This window comes from Phyllostomus discolor, chromosome 9 (assembly GCF_004126475.2).
Source record: "Phyllostomus discolor isolate MPI-MPIP mPhyDis1 chromosome 9, mPhyDis1.pri.v3, whole genome shotgun sequence".
In the NCBI taxonomy this organism is placed as follows: Eukaryota; Metazoa; Chordata; class Mammalia; order Chiroptera; family Phyllostomidae; genus Phyllostomus; species Phyllostomus discolor.
The window spans coordinates 40,321,014-40,343,516 of record NC_040911.2 but is presented as its reverse complement, the minus strand read 5'-3'; the positions used below and the strand labels follow the sequence as shown (position 1 = coordinate 40,343,516).

Below are 22,503 nucleotides of genomic sequence, written 5' to 3'. Positions count from 1 at the left end.
TCTAGGTAGATTGGGATGTAGAAAGAAGCTCAGAAGCAACACCTTTCGCGCACACTGAGAAGGAACACTTAACCACCCCGAAGACTTCGTGCTGCTGCTAGTCCTAAGAGTAAAAGCACCTGGGAGAGTGAAAGCGAGGAGACGCAAGGCGAGAAAGTGACAGGGCACTGGAGAACGCAGGCCCGAGGGCGGGGCGGGGCAGACGCGGGAGGGCGCGAGGGGGGCGCGGGCCCGGCGGCCGGCGCGCCCCGGAGGGCCAGGGGGGAGGGGCGCTGGCGGGCGCGGCGCCTCCCGCCTGGGGTGAGCGGCGCGCGCGTCAGCCCCGCGGCACAGATCACCAAGCCCGGAGAGCGGGTAGGCGGCGGCGGTGAGTGAGGGCTGGAGCGCTGAGGACCGACGCGCGGCGCGGCTGCCATGGGTGCGCAGTGACCGCTGCTCCTTGCGAACTTCCTTAGCGGCTTGGGGCTCGCTGTCGGTGCGTCTCCACCGTCACCATGAAAGGTAGGGAGGCGGCAGCGGTGGCGGGGCCGAGCGAGCTTCGCGGGTTGCGGGAGGGAGTGAAGGTGCGTCCCTGCGCGAACTTTTTCGGGGTGGGGAGCCGGCTCAGAGCGGGCGCTGGACTGGTGCGTGCACACTTTGGGCACTTCGGCCTCCGGGGTTGGGCACGGCAGGAGACCCAGAGGTTGGGGTTCGGAAGTGTGCAAGTATTCCCCTTCCCATCGTGTCTCTGCAAAAACAGTTTGAAGCCCTAAGTCGTTGTTTATGGATTCCAGTTTCCAACTTTTTAATTGAAAAAAGATGCCGAGGAGAGTAGAGGTATCATCATTCCCTCGAATCTGCTTTCTGCTCTGCGGCGCTCCGCATTCTCCAGGGTCCGCTTTCCTCCCCGGGGTTGCAGTTTCTCCATCCTAGAAGTCGACGTGAGGTCGGCCCGGTGTTTTCTCCTGGACTTGGGGATGTTCTCGGTGCGCCCTCCCTACATCTGGCAATGATTAGGTGCCCGCGGAGTTCAGCTGGCTCGGGAAGTGCGTTTGGCATCTTTCTCCATCAGACCCACTACTGACTGGAAAATAACTGCCCTCGGTTCCGCGTCCCTTCCATGTGCCCGCCTGTGGAGCTGGTGTGCCCACGTGTGTTCGGGGGTGACACAAACCATCCCATTAATCGTCCCCTGGGCGGTGTCCCCGGCAGGCCGGCTTAGGGAAGTGTCAGATGTGAAGTGCCTTTAAACACAATCACAACGGGAAGGGCTTTGCAGGGCAGCCTTCAGTTTAGTAGAAATAAGAGGATTTGTCAGCAGAACTCTGATTTGTATGTTAGATAAATAATTACAGCAGAGGCATCAAAGGGAATTGTTTGGTGATGGGCCGGCGTGGTGTAAACACAGGACTCAAGTTCCTAGTTACGTGCTAGGATAACACGTTTAAGTCCCCCGGGGGCCGCGCTGATGTGAGGGGGCTCAGTGCGAAATGCCTTCGGGCCGCAGTGACCGAGTTTCCAGCCGCCCGCAACCAAGCGAAGAGACCGCTTTGACTTGCCAGGGTTGTTGTCTGAGGGAGGCGCCCAGGGAGCCCCACACGCTCCAGAAGTAACTTTTCGGCTCTAAGTTTCTCTGAAGGCAGTTCTCGCCAAACACTCCAGAGCGATAGGTCCTACCACTTACTTTTCTTTCCGAGGCGTTACATCTCCACGTTAGGAGATCCTGGGAGGGAAGACTGAACGCCAGGTAAAGAGTGGTCTGCCCCAGGGGAAGAGAAACGAAAGATATGTTACAATTTTCTGGCTAGAGAATTTCAAAACGCAGTGTGTGTTCCTCCTCTCTCCATCTCAGTTTCTCTTCTCTCATTTGCATGTTAGGAAACACGCACTTTCCTTAGCTAGCACTGATTACAGGACCCTTCCAGAAAGGAAAGAGTACACATGGCTGAAAGTTACTCTGGGGCTCAGTTACCCTCATTTTAGCCAAAAGTTAGTTTTCTCGTCGCTGGTCACTGAAGCCAGTAGTTTTTGAATTCTTGGAAAGGTAAACCAGCCACTCGCTCTTGTGGACTCTTAACGCTTTTGACTGGGTAAATGACTTTTTGCTGTTTGGATACTTAAGTGTAATTTCAAATCTACAATAAAAAAAAAACACCTAAAAATCCTAAACATACTTTTGTGAGATTTACACTGCATTCTGAATCAGCTTAAGAAGGCTCACTGCTTACCCCCTGTGGTCTGAGCACTGCAGAAAGGCCCAAATTACCTCCTGCCCCAGTGGGGGAAGGGAGATCAGGGACTGGCGAATCCCTAGGTAGATTGTCACTCTGAAACCCTTTTTAAAAATGAAATGTCTGTAAGAGGTTTGCTTACCAACTATTGCCATATAGTTTACATTCTGTTGTCTATCTGTTGAGGTGGGTAGCATAGGGGACATTAATAACTTTTAGTACCTAAGTGCCAGATACTAACTATACTGTGTACTCCCCAAGCACTCTGTCAATCAGTCCTCTCAACAACCAACCCTATGGGGTAGGTATTTTAACTCCCATGTTAGTTATTTATTTATTTATTTATTTATTTATTTATTTTCAGAGAGAGAGAGGAAAGGAGGGAGAAAGAGAAGGAAGGAAAAAATCAATGTGAGAGAGAAACACTGATTGGTTGCCTCTTGTACACTTCCTGACCAGGGACCAAACCAGCAACCTAGGCATGTTCCCTGATGGAGAATGGAACTGGTGACCTTACGTTTCGTAGGGACTCTCGACCAACTGAGCCACACCAGTCAGGGCTTAATCCCCACATTTTATATGTGGAAACTGAGTCTAGAAGAAATAGGAACTGGCAATGAGCAGGATGGTAGTAGGCCTCTAAAGACAAGCGTTGCCAGTGTCCCTGTATTGCTTAGAATGACCTAGGACACCAGATGTGATAACCCCTCTGGTGTAGACTAGAAGAAGAGAATCTCAAACAACTAAACAGCCAAGTAACCCAAAGTTGGTGCAGCAGCCAGAAAGGGGTGAGGCCAAGAAATTGGACACAAGGCTTCTGAAGCCAACCAAGCACAGAGTGCCCCCCTAGCCAAAAGGGTAAGCCACCTTTACCAAGTGGAATTATTTTGATAGTTTGCCATAAATAAACAACCCAAAGATTTCCTTGGGTTTGTGATTGATGTCACAGTTATTAACTCATTATGCTTCAGAAAGGCACTGTTTCATTACACTTTGATTTTCCTAAATGACAGATGTCAAGCCTTACAAATTTTTTAAATCAAAGTATTAACCTAAAATATTCTTTAGCCAAACAGAAAATTAGTGGACACCTTATAAGTTATAGAAGTTTATTTTCCAAAGCAAAAATTTAGCTCCAGGTGCCTTTTTAAGGTACCTATTTGACTTTCTAATTATGATGTTCATACTTTAGGCATGGCCTTTGTAGTAACCCAGACCAGGTAATTCAATATCTGTCATGAGCCACAGCGCCACCTATCTGTTGCATTAAGCAAATATCTGTCTCAGTTCTATTTCCTCCATCCCTGGAGTCACAAGTACCAAAATAATGACATCATTATATATTTTCCAAAAGAAAATTACTTACCTTATTGCTGCAATATTTGAAGTCTTCTAAACTGATTAAAACATGAGGTTGGTTTTAATTTACTTCCAATTTCATTTTCAATTAGCTGTACCGCACCATAAATCTCATAGTTTTGGATACTTACATTTTTTATGAAGGAATCTGACTCCTCTAGAGTTAGGTGTGTCATTGCTAAATCACGTTGCTGTTTCTGAAAGTTGGTAGTATTGGTGAGTTGCAGTGCAGCAGCACTTTCTGCCTAAGAGACAACTGAAAACAACCACCAGTACACGGGACCACAGAGGTCCAAACCACTGTCATAATTTAACACCGAGAGGAGGTTGGTGCCATGAAAACATAGTGTACAGCTGCTTGTTTTTTTGCTTTTTACATAAGAATTTCTGAAATCCTCTTTGGCAATAATACTTTCAAAATGCAATAATAAGCAGTAGACTTCTGCTTCCTGTTATTTTGGTGGGGGGACCCTCTTTCTCCTTGCATTCCCAGTGTCTCTTTGTAAATTTTTTAAAATGACAGTTTATGTTCATTATCATTTTGTATTGGCTTCACATGTACAGTATAGCACTTAGACAATCATATACTTTACAAAGTGTCCCCCCAATATTTCCAGTACCCACCTGGCACCATAGATAGTTATTACATTACTGACTATATTTCCTATGCTGTACTTTGCATCCTCATGACTATTTTGTAACTACCAATTTGTACTTCTTAATGCTTTCACCTTTTCACCGTGTCTTCCAACCTTCCTCCCTGCCCAGTATCTCTTTAAAATTTCTTGTCCTTAACTGACAAGGGATAAGCCAACAAGTATGTAAGGGCTGACTGCATTGAACATGGAAAGATTTCATGTTTTCTGAAGGGAAATGGAAACAAAATGAGGCCTTTTCCCCTTCAGTGTTTGGGAATTGGAGCTGCTCTTCCTCTGGAAGGCAAATTTACAATCTAATTATACTTTTAACTTTTCATTAGTTTGGGATGCTTGACATTCCTAATCTGAGGCTTAATTATTGCTAAGTATAGATTCTTTTCTGTGGCCTCCTATGCACTCTCTTAAGATTGTTCCCATGCCCCCCACCTTTCCACATAACTCATCTACTGATAGTGGTGTAATGGGAAAAGCTGGCAGATAATAGCATTCAAGCTGTATCATAACTAGGTGTCTAATTTTCTGATTAATGCTTATTCTCATTAAAATATTACTTCAAAACAGTTGATACAACTATTGCTGAAGTAAGTTAAGTGGACCTTGAAGTATTAATTTTCAAACAGGAAAATAGACATTCAAGTTTTGTGATAGAAAAAATATGGTTTGCCTTGGGTCAACCCAGCATGTGAGTAATTTCTCAGGGGCTAAAGTCTGGCACACAAATCTACCCATGGTGGGAAGAAGGGGTGGAGCTCCAGGAGAGGAAGCCAAGAGGGGTGGCAGAGCCTAGCCTTCCTGCTGTCAGTATATGGTGAGGATGCTTTGGAGCTTCAGCAAGGGCATCAGAGTGAAAAGAACCAGGCAGTTTGCCACAGGGTGGGGGCAGGGGTGGGTGTGGGATGGCAGGGGAGCGTTCTAGGTCTTTGATGTGGTCATCTGCAGAGAACCTCTACCCCCAACGAAGGGTCAGCTCCACCAAGCTGGTTCTGCCCTTTCCATCTTTTTTTAGTCTGCCACTCTGAAGGCACAGCCTCTCTCAACTCTTGGAGTTCTTGCCTGTGGTCTTGAGGCAGAGAACAGGATCATGTGTTGGCAGGTAAATGCCAAGGATGACCTTGCTCTGTACCATGGTTTGGGCTTACAAACAACTTTTAAGGTATGACTGATGGGCCATTTAATATCTGCATTTATTATTATTTTTTAAATAGTACTAACATTATTGAGTAGTTGCCATGGCAGGCCTTGTTATTTCCTCTATTTTGTGGACAGGAAAATGTAGGTTCAGAGAGCATGAGTTACCTGTCTTAGGGCACCCAGCTAGTCACTAGGGAAATTGGTATTCAAACTCAAACAGTCTGACTTAAGAATCCACATGTTACACATTTAGCCTAGCCTCCTTCCTGGCCACACCTTAATAATTTGCTCAGCACGTGGTGAAGTATCTACTCTGTGCCAAACTCTGCTAGCTAGTGAGTGAGTGACCAAGGTAGAGAAGCTCCTACTTTCTGGACTCAGACCTGTAATAACCTGGCATCAAACATCTGAAGAAAGCCAGGCACTAGAGGAGAATCTAGATGGGAACTCTTGCAAAGGTAAAGCAGATTTCCGGTTCACTTCCAGGTGTAGTGTTGATTTTCTAGGAGGTTTTGCTCATGGCTGATTGAATGAACGTGGTTGGCCCACTGAAACCATCAACTCTAAAAGCAGCCCCTAGAGGATCCTTGCTGACAGGTTTATAGTGAGACAAGAAACATTGTCAGAAGTGCCATTTTCAAGAATAGACTGAGATTTCAAGAATCACCAATAAGCAATGAGTATAAATAAACAAACAAAATAATGATAAGTAAACATCTCAACCAAGAGATAAGGAGGTATAGGCATTGTTCATAAAAATTATTTATTTACTACTGACAAGTACAATAACCATTCAAAGCTTAAAGGAGGTAACTTTTCATCAAGCAGTTATTTGATTTCTTTAAGTGAATGATATTTGAAGAGCGCAAACCAATATAGTACATTCAATAGGTCTTGCCAATTGCTTAAGCAACCTTCGTAATTATATAGCAGTGAAAGCCAGTGTAAGCAGAAATTAGTAATCCCAAATTAAGATTCTGAAAAGATCCTAGGAACTCTCTTAACCCCTGAATTTACCATGAATATTTAATCAATACTCTTAACATATAAAATAAATGTGTTTTTCAAAATGGGAGAAAGTTTAAAAATTAAATAAACTTATTGGACTTGAATATATTAAATATGACTCCCTATGCTTTCTGAGTGGCTTGGGACTATAACTCCATGTCACATGAAGTCATATTCAGTACCCTGAGAAGCTGAATATTTGATATTCTGCATGAAAAACTACTTGTCATTGGTTCTGTGGAAGTAACCCAACTTGTCTGGGCTTTAGTCACTTCCTTGTGACATAGAAATGTTAGGAAACTAGTTGATATATATATAAAAATGTATTATTTAAAGGTGAAATAGTACAACTTCATAGTTGAGAATACTACTTTAAAACATAACCATTTCATAAAATGTAATTGTATGTACTGATACCAGAAGTTCAATCTGATGATATCAGTGAGACTGTAAGGAGTGTGGGCTCTGAAACCAGAGGGCCTGGTGACCACATGTTATTTACTTAATCACCGGGGCCCCCAGTGTCCTCATCGGTCAAATGGAAGATAACAATGGCACCTACCAGATAGAATAGTTTTGAGATAAAGAGTTAGTGTAGATCAATTGTTTGGAATGGTATCCAGCACTTAATGAGAACTCAAGATATTTGAGTTGTAATACTGTTATTATAACTTGCTGCTTCCTTCAGACAGTAATATAACTGCCAATTATGAACCATTTGTGTTAAGTTAATCAAGTAATATAGTTTATACCACAAAGGAAAAAATTCAAAGTCAAGGTAATTTTTAAGTTACAAATGTGTTAAACTAACTTCAGAGACAGGAGGGGGCTGTGTTCTCAATGGGAAGTCAAATTAACTTGGCCGATTCCCAGCTGCCCCCACTGGTGGTGTCCTTTTTGTAACATAGTCTGAAAATCCAGAAACCGTATTTATAGTGAAGTTTATAGTTACAATGAAATAGTGCAGTTTTCTCATTTGTTATAGTAGTGATATGAAATTGGTAAATGTATGTATATATTTTAATTAATTAATTTTAATATATTTCATTGATTATACTATTACAGTTGTCCCACTTCCCCCCTTCACTCCCCTCCACCCTGCACACCCCCTCCCACCCACATTTCCCTCCCTTTAGTTCATGTCCATGTGTCAGAAGTTCTTTAGCTTCTACATTTCCCACATTTTCTTGCCTTCCTCCTGTCTATTTTCCACCTACCATCTATGCTACTTATTCTCTGTATCTTTTTTCCCTCTCTTCCCCCTCCCACTCCCCAATTGCTAACTCTCCATGTGTTCTCCATTTCTGTGGTTCTGTCCCTGTTCTAGTTGTTTGCTTAGTTGGTTTTGGTTTTTGTTTTTGTTTTAGGTGTGGTTGCTAATAATTGTGAGTTTGCTGCCATTTTACTGTACATGTTTTCTATCTTCTTTTTCTTAGATAAGTCCCTTTAACATTTCATATAATAAGGGCTTGGTGATGATGAACTCCTTTAACTTGAACTTATCTGAGAAGCACTTTCTCTGCCCTTCCATTCTAAATGAAAGCTTTGCTGGATAGAGCAATCTTGGATGGAGGTCCTTGCCTTTCATGACTTGGAGTACTTCTTTCCAGCCCCTTCTTGCCTGCAAGGTCTCTTTTGAGAAATCAGCTGACAGTCTGATGGGAACTCCTTTGTAGGTAACTCTCCTATTTTCTTGCTGCTTCTAGGATTCTCTCCTTCATTTTAATCTTGGGTAATGTAGTTGTGATGTGCCTTGGTGTGTTCCTCCTTGGGTCCAGCTTCTTTGGGACTCTCTGAGCTTCCTGGACTTCCTGAAAGTCTATTTCCTTTGCCAGATTGGGGAAGTTCTCCTTTAGTATTTGTTCAAATAACTTTTCCACTTGTTGCTCTTCCTCCTCTTCTTCTGGTACCCCTATAATTCGGATGTTGGAACGTTCAAAGATGTCCTGGAGATTCCTGGAGCCTCTCCTCATTTTTTTGAATTCTTATTTCTTCATTCTTTTCTGTTTGATTGTTCCTTCTTTCTGGTCCACTCCATTGATCTGAGTCCCAGTTTTCTTCCCATCACTATTGGTTCCCTATGCATTTTCCTTCATTTCACTTAGTGTAGCCTTCATATTTTCATCTAATTTGTGACCAAATTCAACCAATTTTGTCAGCATCCTGATCACCAGTGCTTTGAACTGTGCATCTGATAGGATGGCTATCTATTCGTTGCTTAGTTGCATTTGCTGTGGACCTTTGATCCATTCTTCTGTTTGGGTCATTTTTTTTTTGGTCTTTGTCACGCCTGTTACATAGTGAGGGGCAGAGCCTTAGGTGTTCACCAGTGCAGGCAACCCAGTTGCTGGGTTGTGATGCTGTATGTGGAGGTGGGGTCAGAGAGGAAACAATGGCACCCGCTCTGCTCTCTGTCAGATCCCAGTCTCCTCTGCCACTTCCCCCAAGCAAACTGGGCCCTTGTGGTGCTGATTCCCAGGTGGGTGGGTTTGTGTATGTTCTAGGACCCTGTGGGTCACTCCAACGAACTCTCCTGTGAGGCTGGGAGTCTCTCCCTGCACCTCAACCTCCACAGGTGGGTTGAAAAATCAGTGGTTTAAGGCTTTATTTCTCCCGTGCTGGGGCCCTGGAGTGTGGGTCTGTTTCGCTCCGCAGTTTCGCCTTGCTTATCTGCCTGTGAATGTAGGACCACCTGATCTGGTAGCTACCTTGTGTGCCACACCTCTCCACAACCCACTGCCTCGCTGGGTCCACCAGCTGCTGCCTTGAGCGCCACGGGTCAGCCAGCCACTGCTTTGCTGCGACCCCTCTCTGCCCAGCCACCCAGCTCCACCCCTCCTACCAGTCTAACTGAATGTGTCTACTTTAACTCCTTGGTTGTCAGACTTCCATACAGTTCAGTTTTCTGTCAGTACTGGTTGTTTTTTTGTTTCTAAATTCTTGTTGTCCTTATTATGGTTGTGAGAGGCGGCACAGTGCATCTACCGATGCCTCCATCTTGGCCAGAAGTCCTCTAAAATTGGTAAATATATGTAAAAACACTTACTATAGCTAGGAACACTAAATTTCCAAGAATACTATTATTCATGTGGCTGCTGGTAATGGTATAATATTTTTAAAGAGTTGGATCTCAAATCCAGTGTCCGTTTTCTATATAGTAAGAATATGACATCAAGGAGTTAAAAGATAAAACAAATATGTCTCTAAATAAATATTAGGGCAGGTTATGTGTATGTATTTTTTAACCACACGACATCATGTCTATTTAATTGGTAGTGTGAATTTTCCATTAAACTGTCATATTTCTATTTCATTTATTATTTACAATTGGGTCACCAAGTCCTAATTAGCTTTTATTTATTCTTTATTTAGTATATTATTTAAATATCTTAAATGTTCAATATGTGTATAGCCTCTGTCCTGAAGGAGCTTGCAAGCTGGTAGGCAGAATAAGACAGGCATAAACAGCTGGAATCCAAAAGAAAGGTCAAATGTGCCTTATCTAAATGAAGTTCAGACAAGTGTGACAGGAGGAACCAGGAGGAGAGGGCAACTGGGTTGAAAACAAGGTTATTTTCATTTGGAGGGGAGATTTGAGCCGATTCATTAACTTGAATTGCATTTCATATTTTAAGTTACATTACTCTAATAGTAATTTAATAGTCTTTATAGAGGCAAATGGTGCATCAGAGCCACACTGAAACTGTCAAGTATGACATCTCAGCGTGGGAAATGAGAGAAAATCCAATTCAGGGTGTTCACACACTTTGTCTTCTAAGCTTTATTTTGGTCCCTCATTTGTAATTAATTACAGTATATTACTTGGGCATATTTGTTTGGATAAACTAAATGTAAAGTTAATTGATTTTAAGACAAAACAGATGTATAAGTTGTTTTTTTTTAACAAAGACCACTTATTTTTTCTGTGCCTCCAGAGAAGTGGATGGCATCAGTTTTTCTTATCAAATGACTCACATATTTAAGTCCCTTCCAGGGCCTTTATATAGTAAAGTTTGAGGTGGGCAGTCAGGCCCTCATCCTGACTCTCTTGTTATTAACCTGACCAGCATAACTGGGTAAGAAGGTCCTTTGCTGAAGAAAGGGAGCACATCACCTCCCCCGTAGTCACACATGAATGATGGATGTGGAGGTCAAGGGTTTGAGTGTCATATTTGTTTCTTTTTAAGTTGTCGAAGTTGGCTGCTGCTGGAAATCTTGTATAGTCCCCACTACCAATTCAAGAGTTAAAGTAACAAAAAATTCTCCTCAATTTACATGGACTGTTACAGAAGGGAAAATGTAGAATATCTCTTTTTATCCTAAAAGCAAGAATCTGCTATTTTTACAAGCTTCAGAATTATAAATTGTGCCAGAATATGGAGTCATTTTATGTTTATAATTTTGACTCATACAAATTATATCATTGAACCAAAAAGTAATCCCATTAGAAAACATGAAAGTCAGCAGCTGAGTAATCAAAAATAAGTCTCTTGTAATATTTGAAATAATCTACAAGTATTCAAATAGCTACAAATTCCTTATACATTTGGAGTAGGGTAGGGGGCAGATTTGGAGCTGTTGAATGGAAGACAGATCTAATTACACCATCAAAAATATCCTGAACCTCTGACATTTTATTGCATTGCACTGAGCTCATTCACTGGCAGAATACTTAACGACTATGACCTACAGAGTAGGGCAACGTGAAGTTTTACATTTGTAAAGCTATAAAACCAGGGCAGATATTATCCATACTACTCTTAGGGTTAAATCAAGGTTAAAGTATGCCTGTCTTCAATTTTTACAGTCTCCAGTGCATTGAAATACATTTTTTCAACATTAAGTAGATAGTTCAGTGTCAATTAGCTACAGCCCAAATCACACCCACCCGACCTATTTCTCTCTCCCTGCTGTTGCCCTCCCTGAAATGCTAACTTCAGACTGGAGCTTCATGTCTTTTGAAACTGGATGACTAAAGTAATCCCTGCCCAAAACTAAAGCTATCCCATATTTCACAAACATTCAAGTCTTGGTATATTTATTTTGGACCTTCAAGCATAGTAGCTGCCATCACTACCTGAAGTTAAGGGTCCTCTGCCCCTTAACTTCAAAGAAACCCCCTCATATTTATGAATCATCAGTATGTATCAGGTGCTTCCCACTTACTAGTTCATTTTTCCCTCCCAATGATGTGTGGTAGGAATTATTGGTCCCATCCTATAGGAGACTGAGTGGAAGATATGAGCTTATGTTGTCAGTATAGGGTAGAGCCAGTCTTCAAACCCAGAACTTTAATTCCAAAGCCCAGGCTTTACCATTACCTCAGCCTCTGGCCTCAGGAGAAAAGCCCCCCCAAAATAGCACAGCAGTATCTGAAATTTCTAGCAACCCAATGACACATAGCAGAAGCCACAATTCCCAGATAGCCATGTGAAAGCAGTTCCGTGGAGCATTGGCCAGTGGGGGATGGCTGTAAACTCAGGGGTCCAGATTGCAGCGAGCATTTGGTCCCAGAGGTGCAGGGGCACCTTCTCACCTCTTCAGCCTGTAGGCCTGCCGCAATAGGTGGTGATGGTGGGGACACACGGAGGCAGCTTGCAGGAGTGCTCACAGCAGAGGATGTTAACTAGCTGATTGGAAGCAATTACATATTTGAACAAGGAGTGTGACTGTACTATTTTGTTCTAACAATGATGACTATACAAGAGCTAGGGCTGCATCAAGGTAGAAACAGTATGGAGTAGCTAATGGATACACTCACATGGATGGCAGCACAGAGCTTAGCTTGGAAAAGAGTCTATATCCAGCCTAGCCTCTGTCCACAGTCCTTCAGCCTGGCTCCTGAAAAAAATCTGAACTTGTTCTGTTCAATGTGGCCTTTATCAGAACCTAACTTTGTGCCAGGTATTTAAGGCTGCATGTCCCAACTTTTTATTCTGTTGCCTCAGGTCGAATTCTGCACACTGGCCCTTTGGACAGCAAGGTACCTTTTTCTGGTCATTAGCATCATTTGAACCTAGATGCTTTTCTTTTATCTTACCATATATCTTCTGTTACATTCCCTTGTTTTGTTTGCTTTACTTTATTAATGCTAGAGTTTCACTGAGTTTAAAGAGTCAAATAATATCACAGGTTCATTATGAAAAACAGCAGTTTCCTGCCCAGCCCATCATTTCATCATTTTCCATTGAGAACATTTTAGCATTTTTTTGGCATTTACTTTTCTTTCAGTTATCCACTGATGCCTGATAAACCACCCCCAAACCCTGTGGCTTAAAACAACAGCTATGTATTTATTCATGGTTTCTCAATTCCAGTCAGGCTTGGTAGGATGGCTGCTCTCTACTTCCCATGGGGTTGGCCAAGCTGGACAGCCTCACTGCCATGGCTGCAGCATCAACAAGGTGGAGGGGATGGCTGAACGCTCACTAGTCCTTTTCTGCTTCCTTTCATAGTCCCTCATCCTCCATGGATCCTCTCTCTCCAGGTGGCCTCTAGTCTAGTAGGGTAGTTGTACTTTTCACATGGCAGCTGCATGTCAAGGGGGTGAAAAACAGAAACTGAAAGGCCACTAAGGCATAGGCCCAAAGGTCACTCACTTCAGACACATTCTATCAACCAAAGGAAGTCACAGGGCCCTTCCAGAATAAAGAGGAGTAGAAAGGGACTTGCAGGTAGAGGGATGGGAAGAATTGTTGGTAGCCCGTTATGCTGGTAGCTTTTTATGCAGATGTTTTCCTGTATCATGGACCCATAGGTGACATGCTTATGGTACTCTTCTTTATTACTAGTATTTTGGCTTTAGCATTATATATTGCCTTCCCTTTAGAGCAGATGAAGATTTAATTCTTTTACCCTCCATCTAATAGCCTTCATGGACACCTTTTGCCTTCCATCATCCCAACATAGTTGTGCCCCAATCTTGATTAGATCAGTATTTGGTGTTTGCATTATTACAGTGGTGTAAATGCTCTTCACAGCTGGTTCATATTCTTTCCTGTGTAACATTGTTTCCCCTGGAGTTAATAATCCTCTCATTTTGTTTGTTTAGCTTCTTCCTGTGTATGTACACATCATCATTCATCCCCAAGGTCTCTTTCACTTTCCTAAATCTCTATAAAATGTATTCAGACATATTAGGTATACTCTAATTTTTATCTTCTTCATGAAATCTTTCCTGGAGCCTTCTGACTACTCAGGATTAGCTGTGAAGGTTAGGTTAGGGTGTATACATGTACACACACACATCTTTCTGGATTTGTTCCTGCTGTAGTGGAATGCACTCTCCAATAACTGCCTGAAAACAATGTGAATGACAGGTCCATTTTTGGAGAATCTGTAAGTCTGTAAATGTCTTTCTGTTACCTCCTCATTTAAATGATTTCTGTGTTGGAAATAATTTAGCCTTAGGGACTTCTGGCCAAGATGGAGGCATAGGTAGACACACTGTGCCTCCTCTCACAACCAAAACAAAGACAACAATAGTTTAGAAACAAAATAACAACCAGAACTGACAGAAAATTGAACTGTATGGAAGTCGGACAACCAAGAAGTTAAAATAGACACATTCATCCAGACCGGTAGGTGGGGCAGAGTTGGACACCCAGGCAGAAAAGGGTCTTGGCACAAAAAGCTGTGGCACCAGGCACACAAGGCACCCCAGCAGTAGTGGGTGGACCCTGGGCACACAGGCGGCAGCTGGCAGGCCCCAGACCCCGGGCGTGGGGTGGCAACGGGCAGACCCAGCAGGGCAGTGATTGTGAACCCAGGCACTGAACTCAAGGCGGCTGACTGACCAGCTGGTCCCATATATACACGTGCAGATAAACCAGGCAAAACTGGGGAGCAAGACAGACAGCGCAACCCAGGGTCCCAGTACTGGGAAATAAGGTCTCGAAACACTGATTGAAACCACCTGTGGGGGTTGAGGTGCAGGGAGAGACTCCCAGGCTCACAGAAGAGTTCGTTGGAGTGACCCACAGGGTCCTAGAACATACACAAACCCACCCACCTGGGAATCAGCACCACAAGGGCCCAGTTTGCTTGGGGGAAGTGGCAGAGGAGACTGGGATCTGACAGAGAGCAGAGCGGGTGCCATTGTTTCCTCTCTGACCCCACCTCCACATACAGCATCACAACCCAGCAACTGGGTTGCCTGCACTGGTGAACACCTAAGGCTCTGCCCCTCACTATGTAACAGGCGTGACAAAGACCAAAAAAAAAAATGACCCAAACAGAAGAATGGATCAAAGGTCCACAGCAAATGCAACTAAGCAACGAATAGATAGCCATCCTATCAGATGCACAGTTCAAAGCACTGGTGATCAGGATGCTGACAAAATTGGTTGAATTTGGTCACAAATTAGATGAAAATATGAAGGCTACACTAAGTGAAATGAAGGAAAATGCATAGGGAACCAATAGTGATGGGAAGAAAACTGGGACTCAGATCAATGGAGTGGACCAGAAAGAAGGAACAATCAAACAGAAAAGAATGAAGAAATAAGAATTCAAAAAAATGAGGAGAGGCTCCAGGAATCTCCAGGACATCTTTGAACGTTCCAACATCCGAATTATAGGGGTACCAGAAGAAGAGGAGGAAGAGCAACAAGTGGAAAAGTTATTTGAACAAATACTAAAGGAGAACTTCCCCAATCTGGCAAAGGAAATAGACTTTCAGGAAGTCCAGGAAGCTCAGAGAGTCCCAAAGAAGCTGGACCCAAGGAGGAACACACCAAGGCACATCACAACTACATTACCCAAGATTAAAATGAAGGAGAGAATCCTAGAAGCAGCAAGAAAATAGGAGAGTTACCTACAAAGGAGTTCCCATCAGACTGTCAGCTGATTTCTCAAAAGAGACCTTGCAGGCAAGAAGGGGCTGGAAAGAAGTACTCCAAGTCATGAAAGGCAAGGACCTCCATCCAAGATTGCTCTATCCAGCAAAGCTTTCATTTAGAATGGAAGGGCAGAGAAAGTGCTTCTCAGATAAGTTCAAGTTAAAGGAGTTCATCATCACCAAGCCCTTATTATATGAAATGTTAAAGGGACTTATCTAAGAAAAAGAAGATAGAAAACATGTACAGTAAAATGGCAGCAAACTCACAATTATTAGCAACCACACCTAAAACAAAAACAAAAACCAAAACCAACTAAGCAAACAACTAGAACAGGGACAGAACCACAGAAATGGAGAACACATGGAGAGTTAGCAACTGGGGAGTGGGAGGGGGAAGAGAGGGAAAAAAGACACAGAGAATAAGTAGCATAGATGGTAGGTGGAAAATAGACAGGAGGAAGGCAAGAAAATGTGGGAAATGTAGAAGCTAAAGAACTTCTGACACATGGACATGAACTAAAGGGAGGGAAATGTGGGTGGGAGGGGGTGTGCAGGGTGGAGGGGAGTGAAGGGGGGAAGTGGGACAACTGTAATAGCATAATCAATAAAATATATTTTAAAAAACATTAGTCTTAGAATTGTGAAGACAATGATCTATTTTCTTTTAGCTCCAGTTTGCTGTTGATAAGTGGAAGCCATTCTTTTTATTTATTTATATTTATTATTGTGGTAGTCTTTTTGTTTTCTGTATGGAAGCTGTTAGGATTTTCTTTTCATCCTCAGTGTTGTATGAAATTTTGTGACTACGTGCCTTGGAGTAGATCTCTTTCCTTTGTGCTGGGAAGTGACGGGCCCTTTCATTCTGAAGACGCATTTCCTCCAATACTGGATGTTGTTCGATTTTTCCTCTGATGGTATTTTCCCTTTGTTCTTTATCCTGTACTTGAATATTGGACCCCCTGAATTGATTCTCTAATTTTTTTCTAGTCTTTACTCTTTTCTATTCATTTGCCCTTTTTTCTACTTTGTGGAATATTTCAACTCCATTTCCCAACTCTTCTATTAAGTTTTCATTTTTGTAATCATATTTCTGATGTCTAAAAGATTTTTATTTTTCTATGATGCTTCCTTTTTTATTTTTATCTTTTTATTTAAATTAAATTTATTGGGGTGCCATTGCTTAATAAGATTATATAGGTTTCAAGTGTACAATTCTATGATACATCATCTGTATATTGCATTCTGTGTCTACCACCCAAAGCCAAATCTTCTTCACATGTGTGTGGGCTATAAAACCAAAAGTGACAAATGAACAAACAAGAAAAACAGCAAAAACCCTCATAGATACAAACAACAGTATGGTGGTGACCAGAGGGAAGGGAGCTGGGAAGGTAGTTAAGGGTAAAGAGGGTCAAATATATGGCGATAAATGATGGTTCCTTTTTATAGCATCCTGTTATTATTTTATAGATATAGTATGTCCTTTATCTCTATAAGATATTAATAGTAAGAGTTTTTTAAAATTTTTATCATATATAATGTACATTTCCAAATTACTTTGGTTTCCTTATTTTCATTTTTGTCTTTTCATGTTAGAGACTTTGTCAGATGTCTAGTGATCCTTGTCTGTCTTCTCGTACATAAGAGTGGAACATTGTAAAGGTTAATTTGAACCTCTTTGTTTTGGTGGCTTTTGTTAACTGTGACTGTCAATCTAGACTGATCTTGTTGCCCTGTTCTGATGGGGACCTTATAGAATCAGGATCTTTTTTTTCCATGAAGAATCTACCAATCTTCAGTACAGTGGGTACAGTTTGGGAAAAGTGTACCAACTAAACAATCAGTATGTAAAGTTCACCTTTTCTCCTGATTTCATTATAGTTCCCCTCATCTCAGCTGTTCCTGGTGTCCTGGAGATCAGAGACCTTTAGTTTGAGCTTCTCTGAGTAATAAACTTTTGATATTCTGCTGTGAAAAAGGGGAGACAGTCATCACCTTGTGGGTGACCTTAGAAGTCCAACTGCTTTTTTTCTTTACATACCACACAAATCATTCATTTAAAGTGTGGTATTTGGTGTTTGGTTTTATATATTCACAGGTTTTGCAATCATGATTACAGTCAACTTTAGAACACAGTCATCACTCCAAAGAGAAACCCCATACCAATTATTAGCCACTCATTTTCTCCCCAAACCCCCAGCCCTAGGAAACATTTAATCTGCTTGTTGACTCTATGAATTTGCCTAATGTAGACATTCCATATAAATGGAATCATACAATATGTGATCTTTTGTGACTGACCTCTTTCACTTAGCAAAATGTTTTTAAGTTTCTTCCTTCCCTGTTATAGCATGTAACAGAATTCCATTCCTTTTTAATTGTGGAATAACAGTCCATTGTATGGATATGCCACAATTTATTTATCCATTCATTAGTCCATGAGCATTTGGGTTGTTTCCAGTTTTTTACAACTATGAATAATGCTGCTATAAACATTCATGTACCAGTTTTGGTGTGGACATATGTTTGTATTTCTCTTGGATATAGACCTAGGAGTAGGATTCTGGATCCTATGTTATCTCTGTTTTTAACCTTTTTGAGGAACTGTCAGACTGTTTTCTGAAGTGGCTGTGCCATTTTGCATTCTTATAATTAGTGTTTTAGGATTCTAATTTACCTTATTCTTAACAACACATTATATCTTTTTTATTATAGTCAATTCCTTCTTAAATATATGTTCAACGAGTCCCCCTATTTTAGCCTCACTTTTATTTTCCCTTCAGAGTGACCTGGGTCCTAAATGCCCAAAGATTTTCAAAATTCTGTGATATGATCATAGCTTCTTAGCTTTCTTTGTTGGTAGCACAGGGTTCAGTTTCTTGGGTCTGTGTAGTTAGTGACCATCACCATGTGGAGAGACACACAGACTGGGTTTTGGTCTTGGTCTGGCTACTCACAAGCTGTAAGACCTTAGGTCAAATTATGTAACTTCTGTGAGCCTCAGTTTTCTCATCTGTAAAACAGAGAAACACAATGATTGGAAAGTACCTGACATTCAGTAGTTATTGACTAAATATTATTAGCTCTTTTGTCTTCCCCAAGCATGTTGGACATTCTAAAAGAGAAAGATTTCATATCTTTCCATGAAGAATTCATCAGTTAATAGGAGAGATAGGCATATGTATAATTAAAATCAGCTTAATTTTCAACAACTATTGAGTGCCTGTAATGTCCCATTAATTTACTATTTGCTGAGGGTTACAGTGTGACAAGTCTCCTGTTTTCAAATGTCTTTCCCATTGATGGAGTCAAAACCAGAACTGAGTATAAGGGAGACAGTTAAGTGCTGTCACGCTGACACAAAGGAAGTGTATGGGAAAGAGAGAGAATTTCTAACCATAGGGATGTTGCATAGTTTCGTCCACAGATTGATCAGAACATTTTAATATGTATGCCTCAACTCTCTAAGTCAACTAAACTAAACCTCACTTGAATTTATGCTACTCTGAAATAGCAAAGCTCAAAGAATAAATCAGCAACAGAATTCCACTCAACAGTCTCTATCACAAAACCTCTGGTGGATGTGGCTTTGTGCCAGTTACCAAAGAAAGTAAAAAATAAAATAAGAATCACATTTTGAGATAGGCAAGCAAAAGACATTGTAGCTCATACATATTCAGTGAAAATGCTGAAGTACAGCTCTGGAGGCCAAGAAAGTCTGTGCTTGTGGATATAACTCAAATTAAACACATTTTACTATTTAGTATGTGAAGGTTACCTCTTTCCTGCAGACAAACTGCTATCAGAGAAGGGATCAAGTTATGGCCACTGTGGAACTAAGAGACCATAAATCTTAACCAAATCCTCACTTATGTAGGAGTGTAGCCACTACGTGGCAGCAAGTCATTAAAATGACTGTATATTCTCTAGGAAGAATATCCTTATTTGAGTATATCACCTTTGCAGGCCCCCCAAACTATAAAGACAATCTGGGACACATGTAGCTTGGGCCTACACAGAGGAAAAGGTTTCAAGAACAGAAAATAACAATGCATATAATATGAGGTTGTTTGTCTTCCTCAAGCCTGTCTGTCAGCCATTGTGGCCCTACGATAGCTTTTTGCCTTCTAACATGTCCAGGCATGAGGAACCCCTGACTTCTCATTCTCTCTCCTATGGCTCTTAAAGACTGATATGGGTTCTCAACAGAGACACAAGCCCCATCAACTCTTGCCTCTTCCTTATTCTCAGTTCCTTAAATGTCCAACCCCATCAGCAGCCTGACTAGGCTGTTTATCAATTAAATAGCTGGGGAGGAGTTCTGGCCAAGATGGAGGCATAGGTAGAAACCCTTCACTTCCTCACAGAACCAGAAGGAGGATAACAACCATTCTAAAAACAATAAACAACCAGAAGTGCCAGAAAATCAAACTGCATGGAACTCTGACAACCAAGGAATTAAAGAAACAGTCAACCAGACCGGTGCACTGAGACAAAGAAATATGGCCCAAAATGAAAGAACAGAGCAAAACTCCAGAAAAAGAGCTAAGCAATAAGGAGATAGCCAACCTATCTGATGTGGAATTCAAAACATTGGTAATCAAGATCCTCACAGAACTGATTGAGATTGGTCGAAAAATGAAAGAATAAATGAAGACTACCCAAAGTGAAATAAAGCAAAATACTCAGGGAACTAACAGTGACAAGAAGGAAACTGGGACTCAAATCAATGAGTTGGAACAAAAGGAAGAAATAAATATCCAACTAGAAAAGAATGAAGAAATAAGAATTCAAAAAAAATGAAGAGAGATTTAGGAACTTCTGGAACAACTTTAAATGTTCCAACATCCAAATCATAGGGGTACCAGAAGGGAAAGAACGACAGCAAGAAATCGAAAACTTATTTGAACAAATAATGAAGGAAAACTTCCCCAATCTGGAAAAGGAAATAGACTTCTAGGAAGTCCAGGAAGCCCAGAGAGTCCCAAAGAAGTTGGACCCAAAGAGGAACACACCAAGGCACATCATAATTAAGTTACACAAGATTAAAGACAAAGAGAGAATCTTAAAAGTAGCAAGAGAAAAGGAGACAGTTACCTACAAAGGAGTTCCCATAAGACTATCAGCTGATTTCTCAAATGAAACCTTGCAGGCAAGAAGGGGCTGGAAAGAAGTATTCCAAGTCATGAAAGGCAAGGACTTACATTCAAGATTACTCTGTCCAGCAAAGCTATCATTTAGAATGGAAGGGCAGATAAAGTGCTTCCCAGATAAGGTCAAGTTAAAGGAGCTCATCATCACCAAACCCTTATTATATAAAATGTGAAGGGGACTTATCTAAGAAAAGTAAGAAACTTAAAAACTATGAACAGTAAAATGACAGCAAACAACTATCAACAACTGAACCCCAAAAAACCCAACAACAACAACAAAAACAAAAACTAAGCAAACAACTAAAACAGGAACAGAATCAGAGAAATGGACTTCACACGGTTTTTCAGTGGAGGGGGAGAGGAAGAATTGGGGGAAAGGTACAGGGAATAAGAAACATAATTGGTAGGCATAAAATAGATGGGGAGAGGATAAGAATGATATAGGAAACAGAAGTAAAAAACTTATGTGTACAACCCATGACCATGAATTAAGGGGGGGAATGCTGGAGGTTTGGGGGGTTGCAGAGTGGAGGGGGGATAAAGGGGGAAAATTGGGAAAACTGTAATAGCATAATTAATAAAATATACTTAAAAAATTGAACAGATGGGAAAATTTGGGGCTCTGGGGGACACCTATGCTAATGAACTGTTCTATTAAGTGTTACCTGCCCAACTTTACAACTTTTAAAGATATTAAAAAGGGTTCTAGGGTCAACATTTGAATGCACTGAGTAAAACAAAGTCAAATACGTTTTTTTCTCTCTTGCTCTGTTAGCACTTCTTGAGTCTCTAATAATTCAAAATCCATTATGAATTTCTAAAAAAGGGATATAGTATGCAGTGTTTCCCAAATTCTCTTTTGCACTCTAAAGAAAAAATATTAAGAAAGACTGATTTAAGACACTTCTTGCCCTGGCCAGTGTGGTTCAGTGGGTTGAAGCATAGTCCCATAAACTAAAAGGTCTTGGGTTCGATTCCTGGTCAGGGCATGTGCCTGAGTTTTGAGTTTGGTCCCCTGTCAGGCATGTTTGGGAGGCAGCCGATTGATGTTTCTCTTGTGTCAGTATTTCCCTCTTTCTATTTCCCTTCCTCTCTCTCTCTGGAATAAATGGGTATGTCCTTGGGTGAGTATTAAAGACAACAACAACAAAAAAACTTCTCTATGAGACCTTCCTGATAATCCCAGACATTATTTGTGATACTTTATTTGTACCTCTTATGTCTCATATAACTTTCTATCTAATTTTAGAGTTGGATGAAATAGAAATTTATGTATTTTCTTCTCTTTTTTATTGTAGTTTTTTCATTCCCATTAGCCCCTTTATACCACCCCTCCACCCCACTGCAAACAGCTACTATAAGATTTCCTAATTCTTTTTGGATGAGGATTAAGACAAGACGCAGAAATCCTCCCTCCTTGAGTTCTATTAGAAGGATGCCTCTAATGCCTTTGTTTTCTTGAACCCCCTAATGATTTGGGTATGTTAATTTCGAAGGCCAAGTTGAACTGCTTTAATAACAAAAATATGAGGCATTTGAAGTTCCCAGGGAAATTTCAGGAAGGAGAGAGGAGTCAGTCAGACCAAATGCTGCATGGGAAAAAGATCAGAGAGGAAAACAAACAAACAAACAAACAAACAAACAAACAAACTAATGGTGGGCCTGCTGCAAAGAACCTGTGGGGGAGAACAGAAATGTCCAATGGGAAATTTTAAACTGTTTGCTGCTGGGGATGCAGCATAAACTGCTCTTTTGTTTCACTGTGAAATCTTCAGTGATGCCTCCTTGACCACAGTGTTTGCATGTGAGTAGATTCTTGTGCAGACTTGGCACAGGAAAGGAGGGGCTGGAGCTGGCAGGAGAAGCTGACGTCTGGGTGGCATCGTTTCTTATGTTCATGTCTCATCAACTCCCCTAGGCTGTGAGCACTTACTCCATGAATCAGTAAATGCATGGATTTCTAAGCAGAAGCAGCAGAGAAGGATTTCTCTTTAACTGAGACTAGAACCAGCTGCTCAGCCATTAATAGGATAGAATTACTTAGTAAAGCAGGCATATAGAGTAGGGGATTAATATGTGTTTGTTGAACTAACCAATTACTGAGTCAGTGAGAAAGGTGCTGTTCTCTTGGCTGTAAGCTTGTT

At 41.4% G+C, this 22,503-nt stretch overlaps 1 protein-coding gene across 1 annotated transcript in view; it reads left to right on the top strand.

Annotated features, from left to right (window-relative positions):
• Positions 1-325: 325 nt before the first annotated feature.
• The window catches only part of COLEC12 (collectin subfamily member 12), a 207,122-nt gene continuing 184,944 nt past the window's right edge, over positions 326-22,503 (top strand). Inside the window, exon 1 of the mRNA XM_036009233.1 lies at positions 326-501. Coding sequence (XP_035865126.1) covers positions 495-501 — 7 coding nt within the window. The 5' untranslated portion in view covers positions 326-494. The remainder of the gene's footprint in view (positions 502-22,503) is intronic.